This window comes from Numenius arquata, chromosome 5 (assembly GCF_964106895.1).
Source record: "Numenius arquata chromosome 5, bNumArq3.hap1.1, whole genome shotgun sequence".
Taxonomy (NCBI): Eukaryota; Metazoa; Chordata; class Aves; order Charadriiformes; family Scolopacidae; genus Numenius; species Numenius arquata.
The window spans coordinates 56,944,041-56,963,629 of record NC_133580.1 but is presented as its reverse complement, the minus strand read 5'-3'; the positions used below and the strand labels follow the sequence as shown (position 1 = coordinate 56,963,629).

Sequence of the window (19,589 nt, the reverse complement as noted above, 5' to 3'; positions counted from 1 at the left end):
TTTTCATATATTCCTGGTAATCCAGTGGACAAATGTGAGCAAGCTTAACTTCAGCAATTTCTCACAGCAAGGAGTGTGTCTGTAAATTGTGGGATTGAAAAAGAAGTCTGGATGAGCACCCTGTAGCATATTTTCTTCTATCTTGCTTTCTAGATTGTGAATAAGACCTGAGACACCCCTCACTCAGGAGAAAGCAGTGACAAACTGTAGTTCATACTCAAAGAGAAAATCAGAAAGCCTATTCCCTGCAGGTAAATCCACTTTGCCAATCATCCAAAACCATGGGAAATGTAAAACTTCAAAAGGAATGTTTCCACCATTTTTTTTCCTGAGGTAAATTACACCAAGTCTTCCTAGAAACTGCTGTGGTCTCATCAGGTCCATTCCAATACTGAAGGTCAATGGAGGGAGAGTCAGCAAGCCCTACATCAGGCCTCCTGCAGGGTGTCAAATACTTGCTACACTTCCTCTCCCAATGAAGCTTGCCACCAATCTCACTACAAGCTCTGCAATTCCCCCTTTCCTCTCCAATGCTGTCCTTTGCCATTTATCATTTTGCTTTGCCCTCAGGCTTAGCAAGCTTTCAGTCCGCAGGCATCTATCCAAGCCAGTATGAATTAAATGTGCACTCTGCATCCAGATGACATCACCTTCATTCCTTGCATGCACTCATTTTCTAATTATGTTGAAGTTTTGTTTTACATGAGCACTATTATTTTTTTTTCCTCATAGAAGTTCTCACTTGGTGCTGCCTGGTCCAAAAGGAGCTGAGAGTTTCCAGCCCAGAGACGCAGTAGCAGAGATTGAGGTGGGGAAAGCATGACTTTCACTTATTTTCACCTCTCATTCCACTAGGAAGTTTCTTTGCTTTTAATTCTCCTCCACATAGTGTGTCCCTGACTAACGGTCAGACCGCAATATTAGCAGTCTATAAACTTCTTACTCCATCAAGGCATTACCCACATGCAAAATTAATTCTAGAGGAAGGGAGCACTTCCCTTTGATCTTAACCCTCTCTGATGGCACCAGTCTGTGCCCAATGTAGTATAATTCCCACTGTTCTCCCTGCATCTCAGAAACTTGCACCATCTCTTTCTTAAGGGAGATAGGCTCTACCTTTGGGACCGACCCTAGAAGCAGCAATGATTACAGTTCTGTCTGTAAATTGTGGAATAAACCTTGACCCCAGAAAGATGTCATCAAACTGGCAAAGCTTCAGATAAAAGTAACAAAAGTAATCATGGGTTGCAGAGTTTGATTTATGAGGAAAGACTAAAAGGCCTAAGTATGTATAAGCTTAGCCAAATGATGACTAAGGGAGAATATGGTAAATGTCTACAAGTATTTGAAGGGTCTAAACACCATGGGAATAAGGCAGTGTGGGAAGTTTATGTTCATACTTTTCTTTGTATGTGTGATGTTAAATTTTGTCTGCACTATTGTTGGGACTTTCTTAAACCTTACAGCTTTAAGACCTACAACTCTTCCCAAACAAAGGCAGAGAAAATGCACCACTATGAAATATTAGATTGATTTATCTTTCTTCTCAGCTATTTGAATATTAATTTGTCTTAACTGAAGTGTTCCCTTGTCTCATTAGTCAAACAAAAGAAGGGAAATTGAAAACTATGTGTAGGGAATAGGGAGGATATTCATCTTGAGTTATGAGAGAAGATGCGTGTGCAAAGCTATGCTTTACAAGGCCAAGAACATTATATCTTTTTTGGTTTTTTCCTTCCTTTTTTTTTTTATGATTGGATCAGCTCAAAATATCCAGCTACATTAACAGTGCATCATTGGGCCATTAAATGAATGGCCCAACTTATGAGTAAAAGCAAAATTCATTCCTTTTTTTTTTTTTTTTTTAACTAGTGTTGGCCTTGTTTACATAGGAAGTCTGGGTGTTTTACAGCATGCTAGTAACCGGTTCTTAATTCCCTTTGTGACAATTTGGCCATATTCAGGCAGCTTAACTCAATCTACTTCTCTGCTCTGCATCAATAGCAAAGCTGGGCACGCTGAGGAGAGTACAGAGGACCAGATTAAGGTCCCCTTCTGCCCACACTCTGAACTGGCTGCATTTAAGTGAGCTCAGTTTGGAAGCTGAACAGTGCCTAGCTGCATGTTAACATGATGCTACCTGAAAGCCCTGCTAAAAGATAAAGTAAATAGCTTAAAGATGGTTCCTCACTAAAATGACTGCTAAACCAGAGCTCACAGCATCAGAACATCAGCATTTGGGATATATTTGTGAAATTGTCACACTGGAAAGGACTACCACATCATACTGTTTTGATAAAATTGTATTAATCTGAGGCTTGTAAAGTCAATAATGCTCAAGCTTTTGTTCTGGTGAGCATGTCACGTCATCTTGCACGACAAATGAGAGAAGGGCATGGAGGCTCGAGTTCAGTAAAGTGCTGGTCCCACCAGATGTGTCCATGGGTCGCAGCAGTGGCTTTGTGTGGAAGAGTCGAGTCGCGTCTCCAGAAGCACAATCTCTCACCTGCACTGACAGCATTTTGGATTACAGAAATGGGGTCAATACATTGGGATCCCACTTTGGGAAGCCTGAAGGTGGCCTGCAGCTTGGGAACTGAATGCTGCTGCTGTAATTCCTCACCTGGACGTTACCTATATGGCACAGTCCTGTGTAGGAAGGGTCCCCACGCCTCACTGTAATTATGCAGCTAGCTCTCCTACAACATACCCATGCACAACGGAAGAATTACAATGCAAATGTTTCTTATTAAGACATACAGAACTAAGCAAGGGCTGAGCTAAGCCTCTCTGCTGCAGCGCAACCACTATCATGGAAAACCCTCATGCTTTACGAAACACGATAATTAAAATGAGCAGTACAGATACACGCTCATTTTTGAGTCTCTCAGAACAAAAGTAATTAATTGCACATTCAAATACTTGCTCCTCAGTGTTATCTCAGAAAAAAAGTGATGCTTTTCACTGTAAATTAATGAGGCTTGCCTCTGTTTTTCTGTGGTCTGCTAAAAAGTCACTAATCATTCTAAATAGAGTTATAATGTTTATTTAATTCAATGAGATTTCTTTTCCCCAAGAATAATTGTATTTTTAATGAAATTCAGAGATCTTCAAAACTAATACTTAAGAACGCGGCATTAGTGTGAATAAGTCACAGGAAGGGAAAATTGCAATTAACTTAGAGCCACACTGCAGTAAGCTGTGACTAGGTCGTGCTGTACAAGCATGTTTATTCTGTGTCAGTAATTGGATGGGAGTCTTCCTGTGAAAATCTGCTGATGTAGGAAATCCAGGGGATGTCATACTTCTCCATGAGTCAATATTGAACCAATGAACCAACACAGTGGATGGCAGGAGGTGATGAGCTGAAGACTAGAAAAATCAAAGCCCTAATTCCTAGACGTCATTTAAAACCTCGGGTTTGTTTCTCTTTTGCTTTTTGTAACATATGTTATCGGAAATGACAGCTGAGCACTACATTGCCTTTGCCTGAATCCATAGTGAGTCTTTCAGCTAGTCACTCTCTGAAGCACTACTGTGCACTCTAATTTTATAGAGTGTAATTTTAAGTAGTTGCCCACTTCAATTCATTTTAGTCCTTGTAACATTTCCAACCTCTGATCTACAAAATCCAGAAGTAAAAGCTACAGGATTTTTTCCAGAGTCTTCAAAATACAAACCAGTCAAACTAAACTGGGATTTACTGGGAAAGGTTTATCCACAGGTAAGCAAGCATTCATGTAAATAATCATCTCTTAGCTCTTTAGGGTAGTTAGTGTAGAGGCTTTGCTGGTGGGACAGTCTTTTCCTGCATTCAGATTTTGAACGTTAAAAGTATCTCAACTGAATACATTTGGAACAATAATAGCTGCCTCCCTTCTCCAGTTTTTCTCCTCTCCCTCCCTTTCCCTTCTCTTGTGCCTCTGAGTTAGCCCAAATATTACTTTCAGATGCCCAATCATAATTTTCTGGAAAATTTTCTCTTTGATCTACTGAATTTCAAATCCTCATTCTGCTTCCACAAGGCTTGCACTTTTCCCCCTTCTTTCTGTTGCACTGCTGGGGCTCAGCAGGCTTTTCAGAGGTTTCTTCTAAGCCTACTGCATGGCTAATTACAAAACTGTAATTAGCCATGTGCCACATTCCCAAGGGAGTACTGAATGTTATGCTCATCTACAAAGTAATTAAGCTTCACGCTCAATAAATATTTCAAACTATTAAGTAATTATGTGATAGGGGAGGGAACGTTAAGAAACGGCATGAGTTGCCACCCAATGAACTTCAAAAGGTATCAAAAGATAACTAGAGCAACTCCATTGATCAGGGGATGAGGCAGTAGGTGCTACTACAATTGAGCTTATGCTAGATGAAGGCACTTAGTCACAACACTGAACAGTTGTGCAACTTGGAGCACTTGTGTGACTGAGTCTAGGCAGGAGGTGTAGATCCCCATCTCTCCTCTGCTTCCACATAGCAATGTGGGTCCCTGAAAAGGCTCCCAGGAAAAGCAGTGCAATAGAAGCAGCGAGGAAAGGAGTGTGAAACCCTTGCCCCTGCCGATGTAGCCCCAAGCATCTATACAAGGCTCCTCGACCTGTGGATATATGTCATTTGGTATCTCAGGGTATCATGAAACTTCACAGAGAAGCTGCATTCCATTCAGCACTACTACTGTGGGGCAGTTAAATATATAACCTCTTATGAAATATCACAAGGCACAAGCAAAATATTCTGCAATAGCACTGTACGTTCAGTGTTTTCCTCACCTATGTAATTATACCATAAGCTGAAAAGATACAAGTATTTCGCTTAGGGGTATCAATATATTACCTACACAGCGGTACACAGTAGAACATCTCTGAAGATTACTCGTGCCATCATGCTGTCGCTCAACTAAATGAGCCTTTTCATACTGACGATTACATAGGTAATCACCTTCAACAGACTGCTGATAAAAATGTTATATAATTAAGAAAATAATTCATAAATAAAACTAAATCTATGAATCCATCATGAATTATGAAAATATATAGAGGATCTTGAGTTTCAAAAATTTAAGACATTAACTGCAGTTTTATCTTAAGAAGTAGATGAATATTAAACTGGAGAATCAAATGAAGTTATTTATTGCATTTTCATGCATGTTAGCCCTAGCACTTGTCTGGATATTTGTCCCAGACTCAGCTTGGTTTGGTTTCAGGTGGAATGCCTATGGTCTTTAGGTCTGATCCAAAAAAGTATGCTGGAGTAAACATGAAACTTTCCATATTCATTTGCTTTAGGTAGAAAATACCTTAAAGCAGGTTTTCCAGTTTCGCTTAGTTTCCACTTGAGTGCATCCATAGTATGAATTCTCCACATCTAATCCCTGTTCACTCCCACAGTGTTTCCACTCTGACAGGAATTAGCTTTTGTACGTATCTTGTAATTTCTAATGTGTATTTTCATTTTACAATGACTCTTTTCACAAGGGCTTTGAAAACTGACATAGCCATCCAGAACTCATCACAACGCAAGCACATGCCTAGAATAAGAAACATCACACAAACATTTTGCAAGTTAAACAGTGTCAAGTTCCACTGAAGTAGGCGAACTGCACTTTTTCACTCCAGGTTATAAGCTTCGTTGTGAAGTGAGCCCGTAACCTCAAATTCAGCCCCAAACTACAAACTGCACTTCTCTATGTTAAAATGCACAGCATTCCAGTTTTGCCCTGATTTTCTCCATCTGAGCTCCAGAGGAGGTGGGACACACAACATTATTTGTATGAATGACATCTAGGAGCTGGGACTGTTATAAATTCAGGCTCAGTTACTGGAAACCAGTCCTAAAATGGTTGCAGCCCAAATGGCTAGGACCCAGGGTGGTTGTTGAATAAAAACTAGTGGAAAAAATGTCATCCCTAAAACAAATCCAGACAAGCAGTTTCAGGAGGAAAAGCATGTTTGAATTAATGTGAGTGCTCTGTTCAAACAAGACCGCACCCATGTTTAAATCTCTCATTTCTGTTTACAAGAGAACAAGGTGGCAGATGAAGGTTTGCTACTTGAAATTCCAGAATATTTTTTTCCTTAGCAATTGTTTCAGTGTATCCTTGTTAAACAAAGAATGAACAGGCTCAAACAAAAGTGCAATAATATATTTTCTACTGTATTTGATAGGCATGAATGAATAATGCTTTTAACTCTCTGACATTCAAAAGAAAAGCCTAAAGAAACTGAGATACATTAAGATAAGAAAATCAAATGAAAACACTAAAAGAGGGTTTCCAAATGGATGACTCTAACTATGTTGGCTTTCAAAACTACCAGCCTGTGACCACAAAAGAAATCTTATACTCTCTGATAAAAGCAACTTCAGGAGGAAAAAAAAAAAAATCTATGCAGCTGGGCATGAACTATCAATTTGGATGTGCAAGCACTGAATCACATTGTTGTGACGGAATAAGAGGCAAACAATATCCAATCTAAGATAAAAGTATCAAGTGCATGCTTTTAGGAGCTCAAGGCCTAAATCATAGAAGGTATTCAAGTACTTAATAGAGGCATCAAGATTTTCAAAAGTGTCCACAGCCCAACTTCCTTTGGAAATAAAAACAAAATGGGTCATGTGGAACACCACTGGGAAACCAGCAGGTAAGGAATGTGCTAATGTGTACCATCCAAAAGTGATCCCTTGGACCCTGGAAACAGAGGGCTTAAGTTGTCCAAAATAGGGAAGTTTGAGCCAGGACACCTATATTTTAACCCCTGCATAATAAAATGATCCTTTTGATACAGATGTTCCAAGATAGACCAATTTATGTATTTTTTTACAAATGCTATTGCAGCAAAGGTAGCTTAGAATCCTATTTTAAAATTATCTTATCCAACACAAGATCCAGCAAATAAGAGACCTATGGAGGTCTTCAAAGCAGTGCCAACTTTAAAATTATACCACATCCCTCAAGGCCTTGTCCAGCAAGTTTTGCATGCCTCCAGGGACAGAGACTCCACAGCCTCTTGGGCAACCTGTTCCAGTGCATCACCCTCCTAGTGAGGAACTTGTCCCTTATATCTAATTGAAATTTCCCTTCCTGAAACTTGGGACTGTTGCCTGTTCGCCTTCCAGTGCCACCTTCTGAGAAGGGCATGTTTTTCCTGAAACTTGGGACTGTTGCCTGTTCGCCTTCCAGTGCCACCTTCTGAGAAGGGCATGTTTTTCTCTATAACCCCTTCACTGCAAAGGTGCACTGCTGACTCATCTTCAGCTTGTTTTCCATCAACACCATCGGGTACTTTTCTGCAGAGCTGCTCCCCCCGTCTTGTGCTGTTGAATGGCGTTATTCTCTCACAAGTGTAGGAATCTGGATTTACCTTCACTGAACCTCATGAAGTCCCTCTTGACCCATTCCTCTAGCCTGGCCAGGTCCCTCTGCTCACCAGAACGTCAACCGCTGTCCTCCCCAATTTGTGTCATTTGCAGACGTGGTGAGGGTGCAATTTTTTGTCTTCACCCAGGCTGTATGACCCAATCCTGTCCTACTGCTATGTTGCTCTGTTCATTATCTGAATTAACTTGTTCTTCACCATTTCCCGTTACAATAGCTCACAGGAATGCTCGTCCGTTCATCTAATATTAGAATAAATAGCACTGTGGTAGATATAAACTTCTAAAAAAATTCCTGGGCCAAATTCTTATCTAGTGTAAATTCCTTGCATTTCTAATCAGCTTGCATGAAATTAAGACCCAGGCTATTCATTCAAAAGTCAGAGCACCAGTAATGTATTTAAAAATCAGCAGGCCATTTATTATAACTAGCTCTCAATGCTGCATGTATTAGTTCACTGTTGGCATAAAAATCTCCTGGAGGAGCACAAGAACTGGGCTACTTCTGCCTCACTGCTGAGTTAGAACAAGCAAACAAAAACATGCCGAGTGTTTCTACACTTAGATGTATGTGCTTTTGAAGAAAGAATTCCTATTATTTGAACGCATTTATTACCGGTTGAGCCTTCCTAATCTCTAGATACCTCTTGGGCTTAGAAAAATATGCTTTTTTACAAGAAAATATTTTTTATAATCCTTAAAATAAATTTCTTACACAACAGTGTAATCTTAAAAATACTCACAATGGGAGCAAAGTTAGGAAAACACTACCACCCATTAAAACCCCACCCTCCTGTGGTCCTCGACCACTAGCCGAGGCCTTCATTAGAGCCTCCCTTAATTTGACCCAAGGAGCTAATACCATTTCCTTGAGTTCACTTTTCGTGACAACAGCACTCAATACAGGAGACTTCCCTTTTAAGAGGGAATCAGAGAAAAACAACAGTGCCTTTTCCATGACATCTATGCCGGATCACTCAAAGTTCATAACAAACTGTTTCACAAACAGGAGCCTGCTTCAAGTCAACTTGCAAGAGGGCTGTTAAATAAAGCTAGCTCATGCAGATTCACTCAACTTATTGCTCTTAAGTAGACTAGAAAATCAGAAACATGGCGTGAGATATTCTATTCATCCTGGACAGGGTAAGACTGCTTTCAGGTTTGATAGCTGATACAAAACACAACGGTTCTAAGTCTCCTTTCAGTGACACTACCTGTACCCTGCCCACAGCCGTCACAGCCAGGAGCTCGTTCTGATTTCTAGCAGCAAGAGCAAGGTGAGGCATCCATCCACAAAACTGATCATAACAAAGCTGGAATATTAGAACGTGGATTTCTTTTCTTAAAATATTTTCCAAGATAAATCACTCTACAGTTTGGATAATGCCCTGGCTTAGCAGTGCTATCACCTTCACCACTGGTACAATCCAGCCGTTTCGAGTGATGCTGTGCAGGATGAAAACACAAGACCAGCTGGCAACCCATTCTGCTCAGAGAGAGCACTTGCCTCTGAGGGATCTGTGAGCATTGAACCATACCCTCTAGTGAATGTGAAACAGCTCAAGAAAAGGTGAGATCTAACCTTAAAACCTGCTTCCCTTATTCCCACTATTGCTTCCCAAAAGCTTGAGAATACCAAAATACACTAAGTGGGTCCTCTACTAACACATGGGGTATATGTCTAGCCCTGGTCTGTTCCTGTGCAAACCTATAAATGTAGTCTTGGGCTCCCTGAGTCCTGGGTCTTGCCCAAGCCTGAAATCTGTTGAATGTACACGTCAGCAAGTAAGTTACAATCTTTTTCTCCTGCCACAAGAGGAAATAATGATAAATTGCTTTTCTATGCAAAGACATTTATTTCCAGCAGCTCTGTAATGCAGAAGGATGGGAAGAGGCTGGCAGGGAAGGCAACCGTTTGTGCCTTTCAACTCTGCATTTGGTTTGAATGTGTAGATGAGCTGCTGCCTCTGTTTCTCCAGTAGTTATAATCCTGTTTAAAAACCTACCAATCCCTAATAAATGTAAGATGGACTCCAAAGGAGTCCCTCCTGCAGACATGCATGTTTAACACAGTGCAATGATCAGCAGGATCAGCCTGGTGCCCTTATCGCTTTCCTGGTGCAGGTTTGAAGCAGATCTTGTTTATTGTTCTTTTTGCAAATCTCCGTGAGATCTTTGAAGTGGTTGGGCTCCATGAGCCACCAGGCACCGGGCGGCACCTGGTGCGAGGCAGATGGAGCAACCCCTATGTTAAACAAACAGCAGTCCCAGCTGAGGGCAGTGTATGAGTTACGGATAATGGCAGCCAGGACAGGCACAATCCATCCAAAGCAAACTATATGTTGTCTTAAAAAAGCAATTTGGAGCTGCTTTTGCTATTCAGACCAGTCTGATGTGTTTAAACAAAGACTCTTTTCTTTAATACACACACACACACACACACACACATATATAAATATAAAAGAATCCTTTAGAAGATGTGTTCAGATGAGTATCCCTCCAAATCCCTGCTCCTTTTTCTGGACTCATTATGCTTTTTATTATTGCTGTCATGGCTTGCTATACCCCAGGCTTAAAACAGCACACGTTTGAGGCTCTTTTTCCTTACAATCAAATCAATACCACTTGCTGGGTCATCAGGTGACAAGCACATTGAAGTATTTAAGAAGATAGCACCATTTCCAAAATATACTACATGTATAAGAATTTGGTATTTTTTTTCTTTTAAAAAAGGAGCTTTCTACTACTTCAGTTTTTCTTCTTTACTTTAAGATTAAAGTTTCTTTCTTCTTTTCTTCTCACATTATAAAGTTAAAAACACAATAAATCTATTTAGATATAAATCTTCCCAAAAGTCCAATATTAATCACATAATCACATAATTTTTATTGAAGTATCTCTTCTTCTTAATAGTAATTCACACAAAGATATGTTAGTTGAATAACTGAGGTGAGTCTTTATTCAATCCTGTCACTACTCACTCAAAAAAATCAACCTCATGAATTTTGCCTGAACATCAACTTCAGGATTTGGCCTTTGGAAACCAAGCTTTCCTTTACGATAAATTACCTCTGCATTTCTCCAGCTTATACTACTATTCTTTGGGAGAGGTGGATGCTACAGCAAGTCTGTAGCGCAGTGATCACGGATCACACAGCTAAAGGATAGGCTGAATAAAGCAATGCACCTGAAACACAGGTTCATGTATTTGCAGGATAAATGGAGCTTTTTTATAATACTCAGGTTACTCTAGGTCTGTTTTTTTTATATGAATTAAAAAAACAAGTATCCACCTGCCCCATTCTGACTTTCAATATCCTGTATAATCATCCAAAACTAATGGGTTTTGTAAAGCACCATTTGGTGAGACATTTGCCAGGTTTTTGGCTATTCTTTTTTTGTTAAATTGCCTACATACTACTGTTTTGAAATAAAATATAACAGATAATGTTATTCTTCTCTCTATTCTTTCATTGCTGTTACTTGGGCACAGGAATATCTATGATAAACAAACAGGACAAAGACTTGCGAAGCCATCAAGTAAATATCATTCCTACCTCCAGCCTGGTCCTGTCCACATCCTTAGGCAATTTCACACGAACTCGGTTTGTTACAATAAGTGTTTTATAAGGATAAATCTGTTAAAAAGACAAGAGCATATGAACTCCAGCCAAATCTGATTCTAGTGCGTGGAAATGACAGTGTGGGGAACTACTGATTTAAATGGTACATACTTGCATCTTGATTTGACAAATATTTCACTGCGACAAAAATTAACAAAATAAAGTAAAAAAAAAAAAAGGAACACATGTAACCTTGCTAGGAAGTGCTGAATCTGATTGTTCTTCCAGTGTTGGAAAAGCCCTTCTTACCTTGTATTCTGCAAGAGAATGAGAACAGGTTCACAGTTTAGAATTTATAGGCTTCTTTTGGAGTCACTGCAATGAACATCTGGGTACATCAGCAATTTGTTATGCTACTACATTTCTCTCTTCTCAACAGTTGTTGGATAACCGCATGCATAGTAAGCATTTCACCCCCATGCTCTGAATGCCTATAACACTGTCTATTACCGAGGCAATAGTCCTTGAAACCGAAGGCTTATTATAGAAAATCCATCTCCTGATGCCATTGGGTTACACAGCGAGTATGTCTGGCAAAATTGGGAATTTCTTTTTACAGGGGGCTTTTGGGCAGAGTTATGTCAGTCTGTCACCCAAAAGTCCTGCCCTTATTGCTCTTTACTGAAAATAGTTAAAATATACAGATTATTACAGGCATGTCAGTTTGGGAACATATATGAAAACCATTAAGTTAATACAATATTTCAAGATGCCAACATCTTGCACTTGGTCTGACTGCAGTGGAAATATCGATAGTGAAGAAAAGATGATCTGGGGGTGTGGAGACAATGACTCCTGGATCTAGACTAGCACTAGTTCGGTCAGTATATGACCATATATGATATGACTAACACAAGGTCATCTATTCACAGTGATGATTAAATGTAACCAGGATAGCTAGTATGTTTTCATAGACCTTTTTATAGTTTGAAATGAAATTAGAGATAAGTCTACTTTTCAAGATCTGTACTTTAAACTATTCAAACATAGAGACAAAGATTTGTATCAACACAGAGGCATGAAGTGAAGCATTAGAGTTTCAAAACAAGATTAAGTGTCTTGGAAACAAAATCCTACTCTTCCCCATGAATAGATGCATGTTCCTAAATTGCTCAGCTCTTTTGAAAATTCCAAACCAAGTTCCAAATTAAGTTCACAGTCCACTTAAACTGTAATAAAAAAAATGAATGCAAATAAATTCTACTTTTTGAATGTTATACATTTTAACCACACCCTAGCACAAACAAGAAGCACAATGGACATTTTTTTTTTTAAATTAGATATGTCTTGAAGAAGCGATTATCTTAAATTTCTTCCTCTCTTTGATATGAAACCAACACCACAGAGGCTGTTGCCACATACTGAGGACACTGGGATTGACTCAGCCTGGTTGCACCACTTTATGAGGCAGGACTTCAGTCAGGCCTTTATGTTCAGTGAGATAAAAGGAAGATTCTCTGTGATAAACACGATACTGAGCTGGGTCTCTGTCTTGTCATTATTATGTGAAGATCTAGTAACCTTTATGGCAACATGTTAATGAGCATCCTCAAAGAATGAAAACATGGAGGGGAAATGATATTGCAATGTACCTTTCATCCCCCAGCTCGCCTCCTGGTCCGTTTCATATTGGCCCATATTTTCAGGCTGAAAGAGAAGAAAAGAAGAAATGTAGCACCAAAATTGCTGCTACTACTTTGCACATTGTCAAGAGAAAAAAGAAAACCAGATGGTACCACACAATCAAAATAAAGACCCTTGTGAGAAGGAGGATAAATTCTCATTTGAACTTGACCAAATTGCTCAAAGCAGGCATCCCAAGCGCCCACAACACTCATTGATCTACAACTGCAGAGATGGAGCTCTGCCTGTAGAAGAGGATGGAGCGTCAAGTGAGTGCCTGGGTCCTTGGAGGCACTGCAGGTGCAGTTTGCTGTCTATGTTGTGAACTTCCATAGACCAGCTTGGATGTCACTCAGAGAGGCAATTGCACTGTCATATCAACCCACCTCACCCCTAAGCCCTTTGGATGTTTTCGAGCTCTGATTCCTCGCAGCTTTCAGTGAAACAGAAAAGTGTGAGAAAGCCACCAGCCATCCCCATTTGAAAACCTGTCAGTAAGGTAAGACTGAGATTGTCACATGCCTTTCCCTGTGATGCAGATGTCTTACTGATGTCGTCACAAATCAGTTATGCTGCACTGAAACTTGTCTCATTCTGCTTTCTGTTTTATACTGCTGATGCCACTAAGACCAGGGAGAACTGTGCATATGTGCCATAGCTTTGTTTGACCCACTGTCTTTCTCCTTTGCTGGCAAATGTTATGATGAAAAACATTACAGGAGATGAGACAAGCACTAGTATATGACTCCCACGGGTCTCATTTTTGCCTGTTAAGGTATCAACGGCGTGCACAGCTATGCTCACAATAAACTGCAAGGCTCCTTACTGTTTGGTTTTGGTTTATTTTGTTACACAGCACTGGGATGGCTGATTAAAAATAACAAACCACAAAAGCTGGTATGAACCTGCAATCCAAACGGAGGACACCCATTCTGAGAAGAATTTTGACCATGAGCAACCTTCTCAACCTTCCTACAGTTTTCGGCTGGGAGGCCGGAGCCTTTAGGTGGGACAAATGCTGCCATCTGCTGCTTTCATATGACATTGCAAGGCTTCAGCCTGCAAGCGCGGCCAACTCCACTGCTGACGGGGTTTGCTTTGGCCTCATCCGTGTGAAGCCTTCTGATGGCTTTGGTGCATCACCAGCGCAGAGGCTGGGCACAAGTCAGTCCCTCGCTCGCTTCAGGCTACTGGTAACACTGGGAAAGTTTAATCCTGATCATGGGCTTCTGCAGCTTTCACATACTGCTTTGGAGAAAGGAAGGAATTTGAATGAGGTCCTGTCCATGTAATTTAGACACAAATAAATCTTCAAAATGTAAGTGCATGTGCATCTACGTATCGCCAGCTTATCACTATTAACCATAATTGGTTTGTACCTAAAAATATAAGGCAGGAACTGAGGACCCATAATGCTAGATGCCAGAGAGAGAGACCACAGTGCCAAAGATGCCTTTTTCATAAAGACTTAAAAAAATTATAAAAAAAGGATTAGAAGAATAATGACTGTCTGATCTGATCATAATTTTGTTATGCATTTTGCTCTCTGGACTGCTGCCCACCATTCTCTCTGTATTGCTACCTCTCCGTCTTAAAACTACAATGACTCTGTGTGTATATACATATATACACACACACGTGTACTAGAAAAAAACAGAACAGATGGTTCAAGAAATGCAATGGATGTGGGCTGCTCCACCTTTGCTCCAAGATCATTACTTGCCTAATTAGGCCTAACCCTCTCTATCATTAATTCAAGCTATTCTGTGATCTATTAATATGTGCAGCCTGTACATTTTGGACCTCAAGTTTGTTTTGGGATGAGAATTAAGATTCCTAATACTTATGATGCACACAATTAAAAGGAGAAGCCTCTGTCTGTCTTATTCTACTCTTGCAGACAGACAAACTGTAACCCACGTAGGGTATGAATACGTCAGACAGGGCTGGCAGCCAAAACACCTTTGAAGTGTTATTACTGTGTAGATTTTCAACTAGGTTACTAAGCTGCCTATTTATGATACACTATTGCTTGGAGAATGCATTTAAATGCACACCTACCTGATGTAAGCCATTCCTTCCATAGCCAGGTAGAGATGCTGATTTAGAATATGGAAATCCTGTAAAAGACATAATATATGGTTATATTTCTTCTAAATCCTTTACAGCCTACTAAAATACAGAATTCAAGAAAACATCCAGAAACAGAAATTACAAGATCAATATGTACATTCCATTAATGGGATGAAATAGAACTGAGCAATGCTCACCTTTTCTCCGTATTTAATGTACACGAACATGTGTAACAATGTCTATAAAGAACAGCATGCCAGGATGCAATCACCTTACCGGGCATGACATGGCGAGAGTTGTGGGACTCGTGTTACGGAAGCCTTATGCAGCTTCGTGACGCAAGGCAGATTTGAGAGCTTGTGAAATCTCTGCCCTCCAACTTGGTGTTAAACCATGACTTGAAAATAGGATTAAAAGGACGATCATTTTAGAGTTACATCTCTTCTGATCATGATGTATGTGATCTGGTTTGGTTTTGTTTCTTAAAAAAGAACGGTTGGTATTCTATCACTTAATGAAAACCACAAAAAATGTTTTGCTTTCATTAAAACTTCTTCTACTGCTTCAAGTGGAAAAAAGCATAAATGAAGATATGGCAATGGATAAAGTAGATCACTGAGAGTACAAACACTCAAGAGAACGAAGGTTTTAAGATAGACAAAACATGAACAAACTGGATGTAATACGGTGATGAAACTGTGTGTGTGTGGTCGCTATGAAACAACCAAAGAGCCTTACTTTTAATATTGAGAACCTACTAAGAAAATTTGGAAGTTCCTTTTGTTGGTGAAAGGACAAAAAGTGTTTCAGATTAGTTTTTGGTTAATAAAAATAATTCTGTATAGAAGTGACAAGCTGAAACAGTTTAAATTAAACAGAAGATGAAAAAACACATGTGTAATAAACATTCTTGATTCCAGTACAGGAAACTTTGATAAATTGATGCAAAGAGTTTCAGAAGTCAGCTCAAAGAACTGAATGTACAATGCTTCTTTCTGTCAAAAATGTTAGCAATCTGTGTCAAAAGGGGAATGCAGGAAGGGAATCCAGACCCCACTGGATCAATAAATACCCTAAGGACATGATTAGGAATAAGCATACAGAAAGAAAAAACAGAAGATGGATCAGCAAAGAGCTCATGATGTGCTGAGATAAAGTGAGAACTGCCAGAAGTCAAGCTGAGTTAAACACTGAAAATTATATTAAAACAAATAGCAAAAGGTTCTCCAGCTATCCAAATAAAAAAGAGAATAAGGAAAGAAGAAACGGGATCATAGGGAGTTACATTATGTCAGTAAACAGCAGAGGTGAAAGGTAACCTAGGTAGGGCTCCAACACTGAAGGAGTGTTTCACCTCTGTTTTTAGGAAAAGAAGGTAGAGTACTGAGCAAGGAGGAAAGCTCATGAAATAAGGGTATGCCAATGAATCACAGTTGTGATGGAAACATAATTCAAAGCATTTATGTACTTAAACAGGGAGCAATAAGCTCCTATCAAATTGCAAGTCCAATACCTGTTACCATTGCAGAACAGCAACTATGGTTTTTATATTTAAAAGGGGAAAAAGATAATGAGCAGCTACCAGTTTGCTTCCAACAGAAAACTGGGAGCATGGACTGGTGTTGAGTTGAAACCATTTTCATGTTTCCACTAATAATCTGGACACCAAAAATCGTAATGGGCTAATAAACTTCCCTGTCTACACAAAGTTGTAAAGTAGCACCAATATAGAGGAGGATTGGGATATCATAAAGAACTGGTATAACCTTGAACATTAGAGTAATAGAAACAGGTAAAATTTTGTAATTCATGGGAAAAGTCATGCACCTGGGGACTAAAAAATACCCCACACTTCTACTATTTAAGCTAAGAGCTCATAATTTGGAAATACCGGGGAAGGAGCTCAATCACAAGACGACTTTGAATTGCTAGTACAAGTGTTAAGAAAAAAAAAGCAAAAGTTGGAAATGTCTGTCCTGATATTATAACATATGGAACTAATAGTATTTTCAGACAGTGACAAGAGATCCTGGAAGAATCCTTTGTGCTGTTCTTGTTCATCAGTGTTCAAGTGGGTTAAATCAACTCCACCAGACCAGTGGCCTACAGGATAAGTGAGGCAATGAAAGCTCAACACAGGAAAGAAGGGTTGATAAACTTACTTACTTAAGCTAGTAAAATAAAGATGATCTCTAAAAACAAGAGATGTTTTAGAAACATAATAAACCACCATCTAAGGAGTGGTATAAATGACGAGCAGAACTTTTGTTTTCAGCCCCACAGTGGGTTTCCATGTCTGGTACAGGGACGTAGTTATGAATACTGAATTAGATGGATCACTTAGCTATTCCAGTTTGGAAAATAGAAAGTTATTGGAACGGTAGTGACATCAGAGGGCAAAGAGTATATCTCTAAGATAGAATGAATGTATCTGCAACAAAAGTACTATCTCTGCTCCTGCCTGGAAAAAGATGCTGGTGTTGATCATCAGTGCTGAGTTCCATTCCTTGGCCTCCTGACTACAGAGAAGATGGGTCAGACAGTTTTGTTCTGTTGCCAAATAATACTACGCAGTTACCAAGGCAAAACGCACTAAGGTAAAGACCAGTTCGAAAACAAACCCAATTCGCTTTAGCGCGCAGCAGCCGAGAAGCTGGCTCTCAGGCTGCCAGGACTGAGCCACATCCGCGGGCACAAGCGACATCGTGTGGCCGGCTGGAAAAAATCCAAGAGACAAGTAAAGCTGCAGTAATCCAAAACAAGCTAGCAAGACCCACTGACTCCAGTGGGAACTCTATTTCACTTAGCTTCTGTTTCCCACGAACTCAGCTGTAAAGTTAAACACATTCTATTTTGCTGCTTCTTTTTTTTTTTTTTTAATATAAAGAAAAAATAGAACATTGAAAGCCAACAACCACATACTGCTCATTATCACATCCAACTGCAGTCATACCGTTATTGTAAATTTTCTGGAGTAACTGGCCAAGATAAAGCCATCTTTCCCTCTAAATAGGCACTATCTGAATAACAACTGCTCTCTGCATGGATATGGTTCCTGCTTTTTCCAGTATGACACTCTCTCTAACCCAGATATTCTGAGCTTGCCCCTCTGCACACCGGGGACACGTGAACAGGAAGGCTTAACACACCTTGCTAGATGTCTGCTTTCCTAAATATGTGACACTTAAAATAATTAATTATGGTAAATTATTAACTATTAAACATCTACATATACAGAAACAAGACACATTTACACAGGTGGATGTAAGGAGATGCAAGCTCCACTCTAGATGCCTGCTAATTACACAAGCCTCATACTGATTTGCTTTGTTGTTAGAAGGATTCTTCTGGGCATATAGATAACGTATGTGGCTAAATATCTTCAAGAGCAGAATAAGCCTTCTCTGGTTTGCTCAGAGGCCAGACAGATGAACACAGGGCTGTTTGCACAGTATGTTTGAACACATCACCAGAGATTCGCACTGTGATGCCTGCTAACCCCCTCCACTCTGCATGTAACCCCGTTGGCACCAAACCTGTACCTGAAAAGTTTATTTTCTCTGATACTCGCTGACTAAGCCAGAGAGATGGGGCTGAATGTCAGAGTTTTCAACCATAAGTGCAAGAGGCAGAAAAGCTACTCTTCCACAGCCAACAGGACCTGTGACAGACTACAAATATTCAGAACTAAATAGGGAAACGCTGAGTAGAGAAGGAATTTCTTAGGATGTTCATGGGTATTAAAACAGTCAGGTGACTGAATACAATCACAAAGAAAGGCAGGAAAAAAAGTGTAAATGTCAGGAAAAGAAAACTTCCTCAATGTCATTTCTGTGTAGTTGCTAATTGGGTAACAGGGCCAACTTTCACGAGGGACAGAGAAACACTGACAAAAGCAATGGAAAATGAATTACGCAATCTATATTGCATTGGTACAGAGGTGATATTGACCCTGACAGAGGTTGAATCATCTTCTGCATTTCTAGTTTTAATAGCTCCACATTCCCAAAATAACGAAAAAAACATAAAAGAAATGCTAGTATAGAAGAGTGACAGGCATAGCAATATTTTCATGAAAAAAATTGACACCGTATGTTGTTCCTGTATAACACAGTTCTTGGTCTGCAACATTCTTCTCCCTACTTAAAATTTGCACGCAAGGACTATTCTCTCAATACATATGTAGAAAAGCATCAGATCAACTACAGAAAGCTTCCAAACACACCCGACAGGCACATTACAATGAAGGTTTAGGTGTTCATGTCTGGACAAAGACTTGTACATGTTAGGTGTGTGACACAGTCAGGCTTGGTTTCCCCTGCACAGGGAATCATACAATACATCTCGTGCACATGTATGCAATGTCTGGTGAGGACTAAGGAATCAAATCCCTTCAAATTAGACCAGCGAGACTGATGATTGAAAATAACTGTTCCTCTTTATCTTGTTACAGCCTTGTGACAGACTTTGTAGCATCTGTTTTTCCTCTTCCTTGCATAGCTAAGCCATAATTTCCTTAATATAAGTTGATGGAGCCAGCTATCACATTACCAAAATGCCCACAAGACTGACATCCTAGCCCTGCCACCAGACATGCCTCGCATTGGATGCATTCTTTTGGAAAACTGCCTCCCCAACTTGTTTACCCCAGATGACCTGCCACTGCTGTATGGTGTAAAGTGGAGGAGGCAGGGAGAGAAATGGCCCAGTTATCTGTTAAAATTATTTTAACCTATTTTTTGTCATTTGTGTAATCTAAAAGTCAGACTCAATTATGATGATAATTTCCTTCACCTCCTGCCTTGCTGAAACGTGGAGTGAGAAATGTGTGGAACATGCTTTTGGTATTGACAGTAAACACGGACATATGGTCTTCAGACCAGTATTTAGCAACAAAATTAT

At 39.8% G+C, this 19,589-nt stretch overlaps 1 protein-coding gene across 1 annotated transcript in view; it reads right to left on the bottom strand.

Annotated features, from left to right (window-relative positions):
* Positions 1-19,589, bottom strand: part of ABLIM2 (actin binding LIM protein family member 2) — a 146,224-nt gene that overhangs the window by 3,450 nt on the left and 123,185 nt on the right. Inside the window, exons 17-21 of the mRNA XM_074148116.1 lie at positions 14,676-14,734; positions 14,353-14,355; positions 12,584-12,638; positions 11,241-11,248; positions 10,926-11,006 (exon numbers count right to left, since the gene is read on the bottom strand). Coding sequence (XP_074004217.1) covers positions 10,926-11,006; positions 11,241-11,248; positions 12,584-12,638; positions 14,353-14,355; positions 14,676-14,734 — 206 coding nt within the window. The remainder of the gene's footprint in view (positions 1-10,925; positions 11,007-11,240; positions 11,249-12,583; positions 12,639-14,352; positions 14,356-14,675; positions 14,735-19,589) is intronic.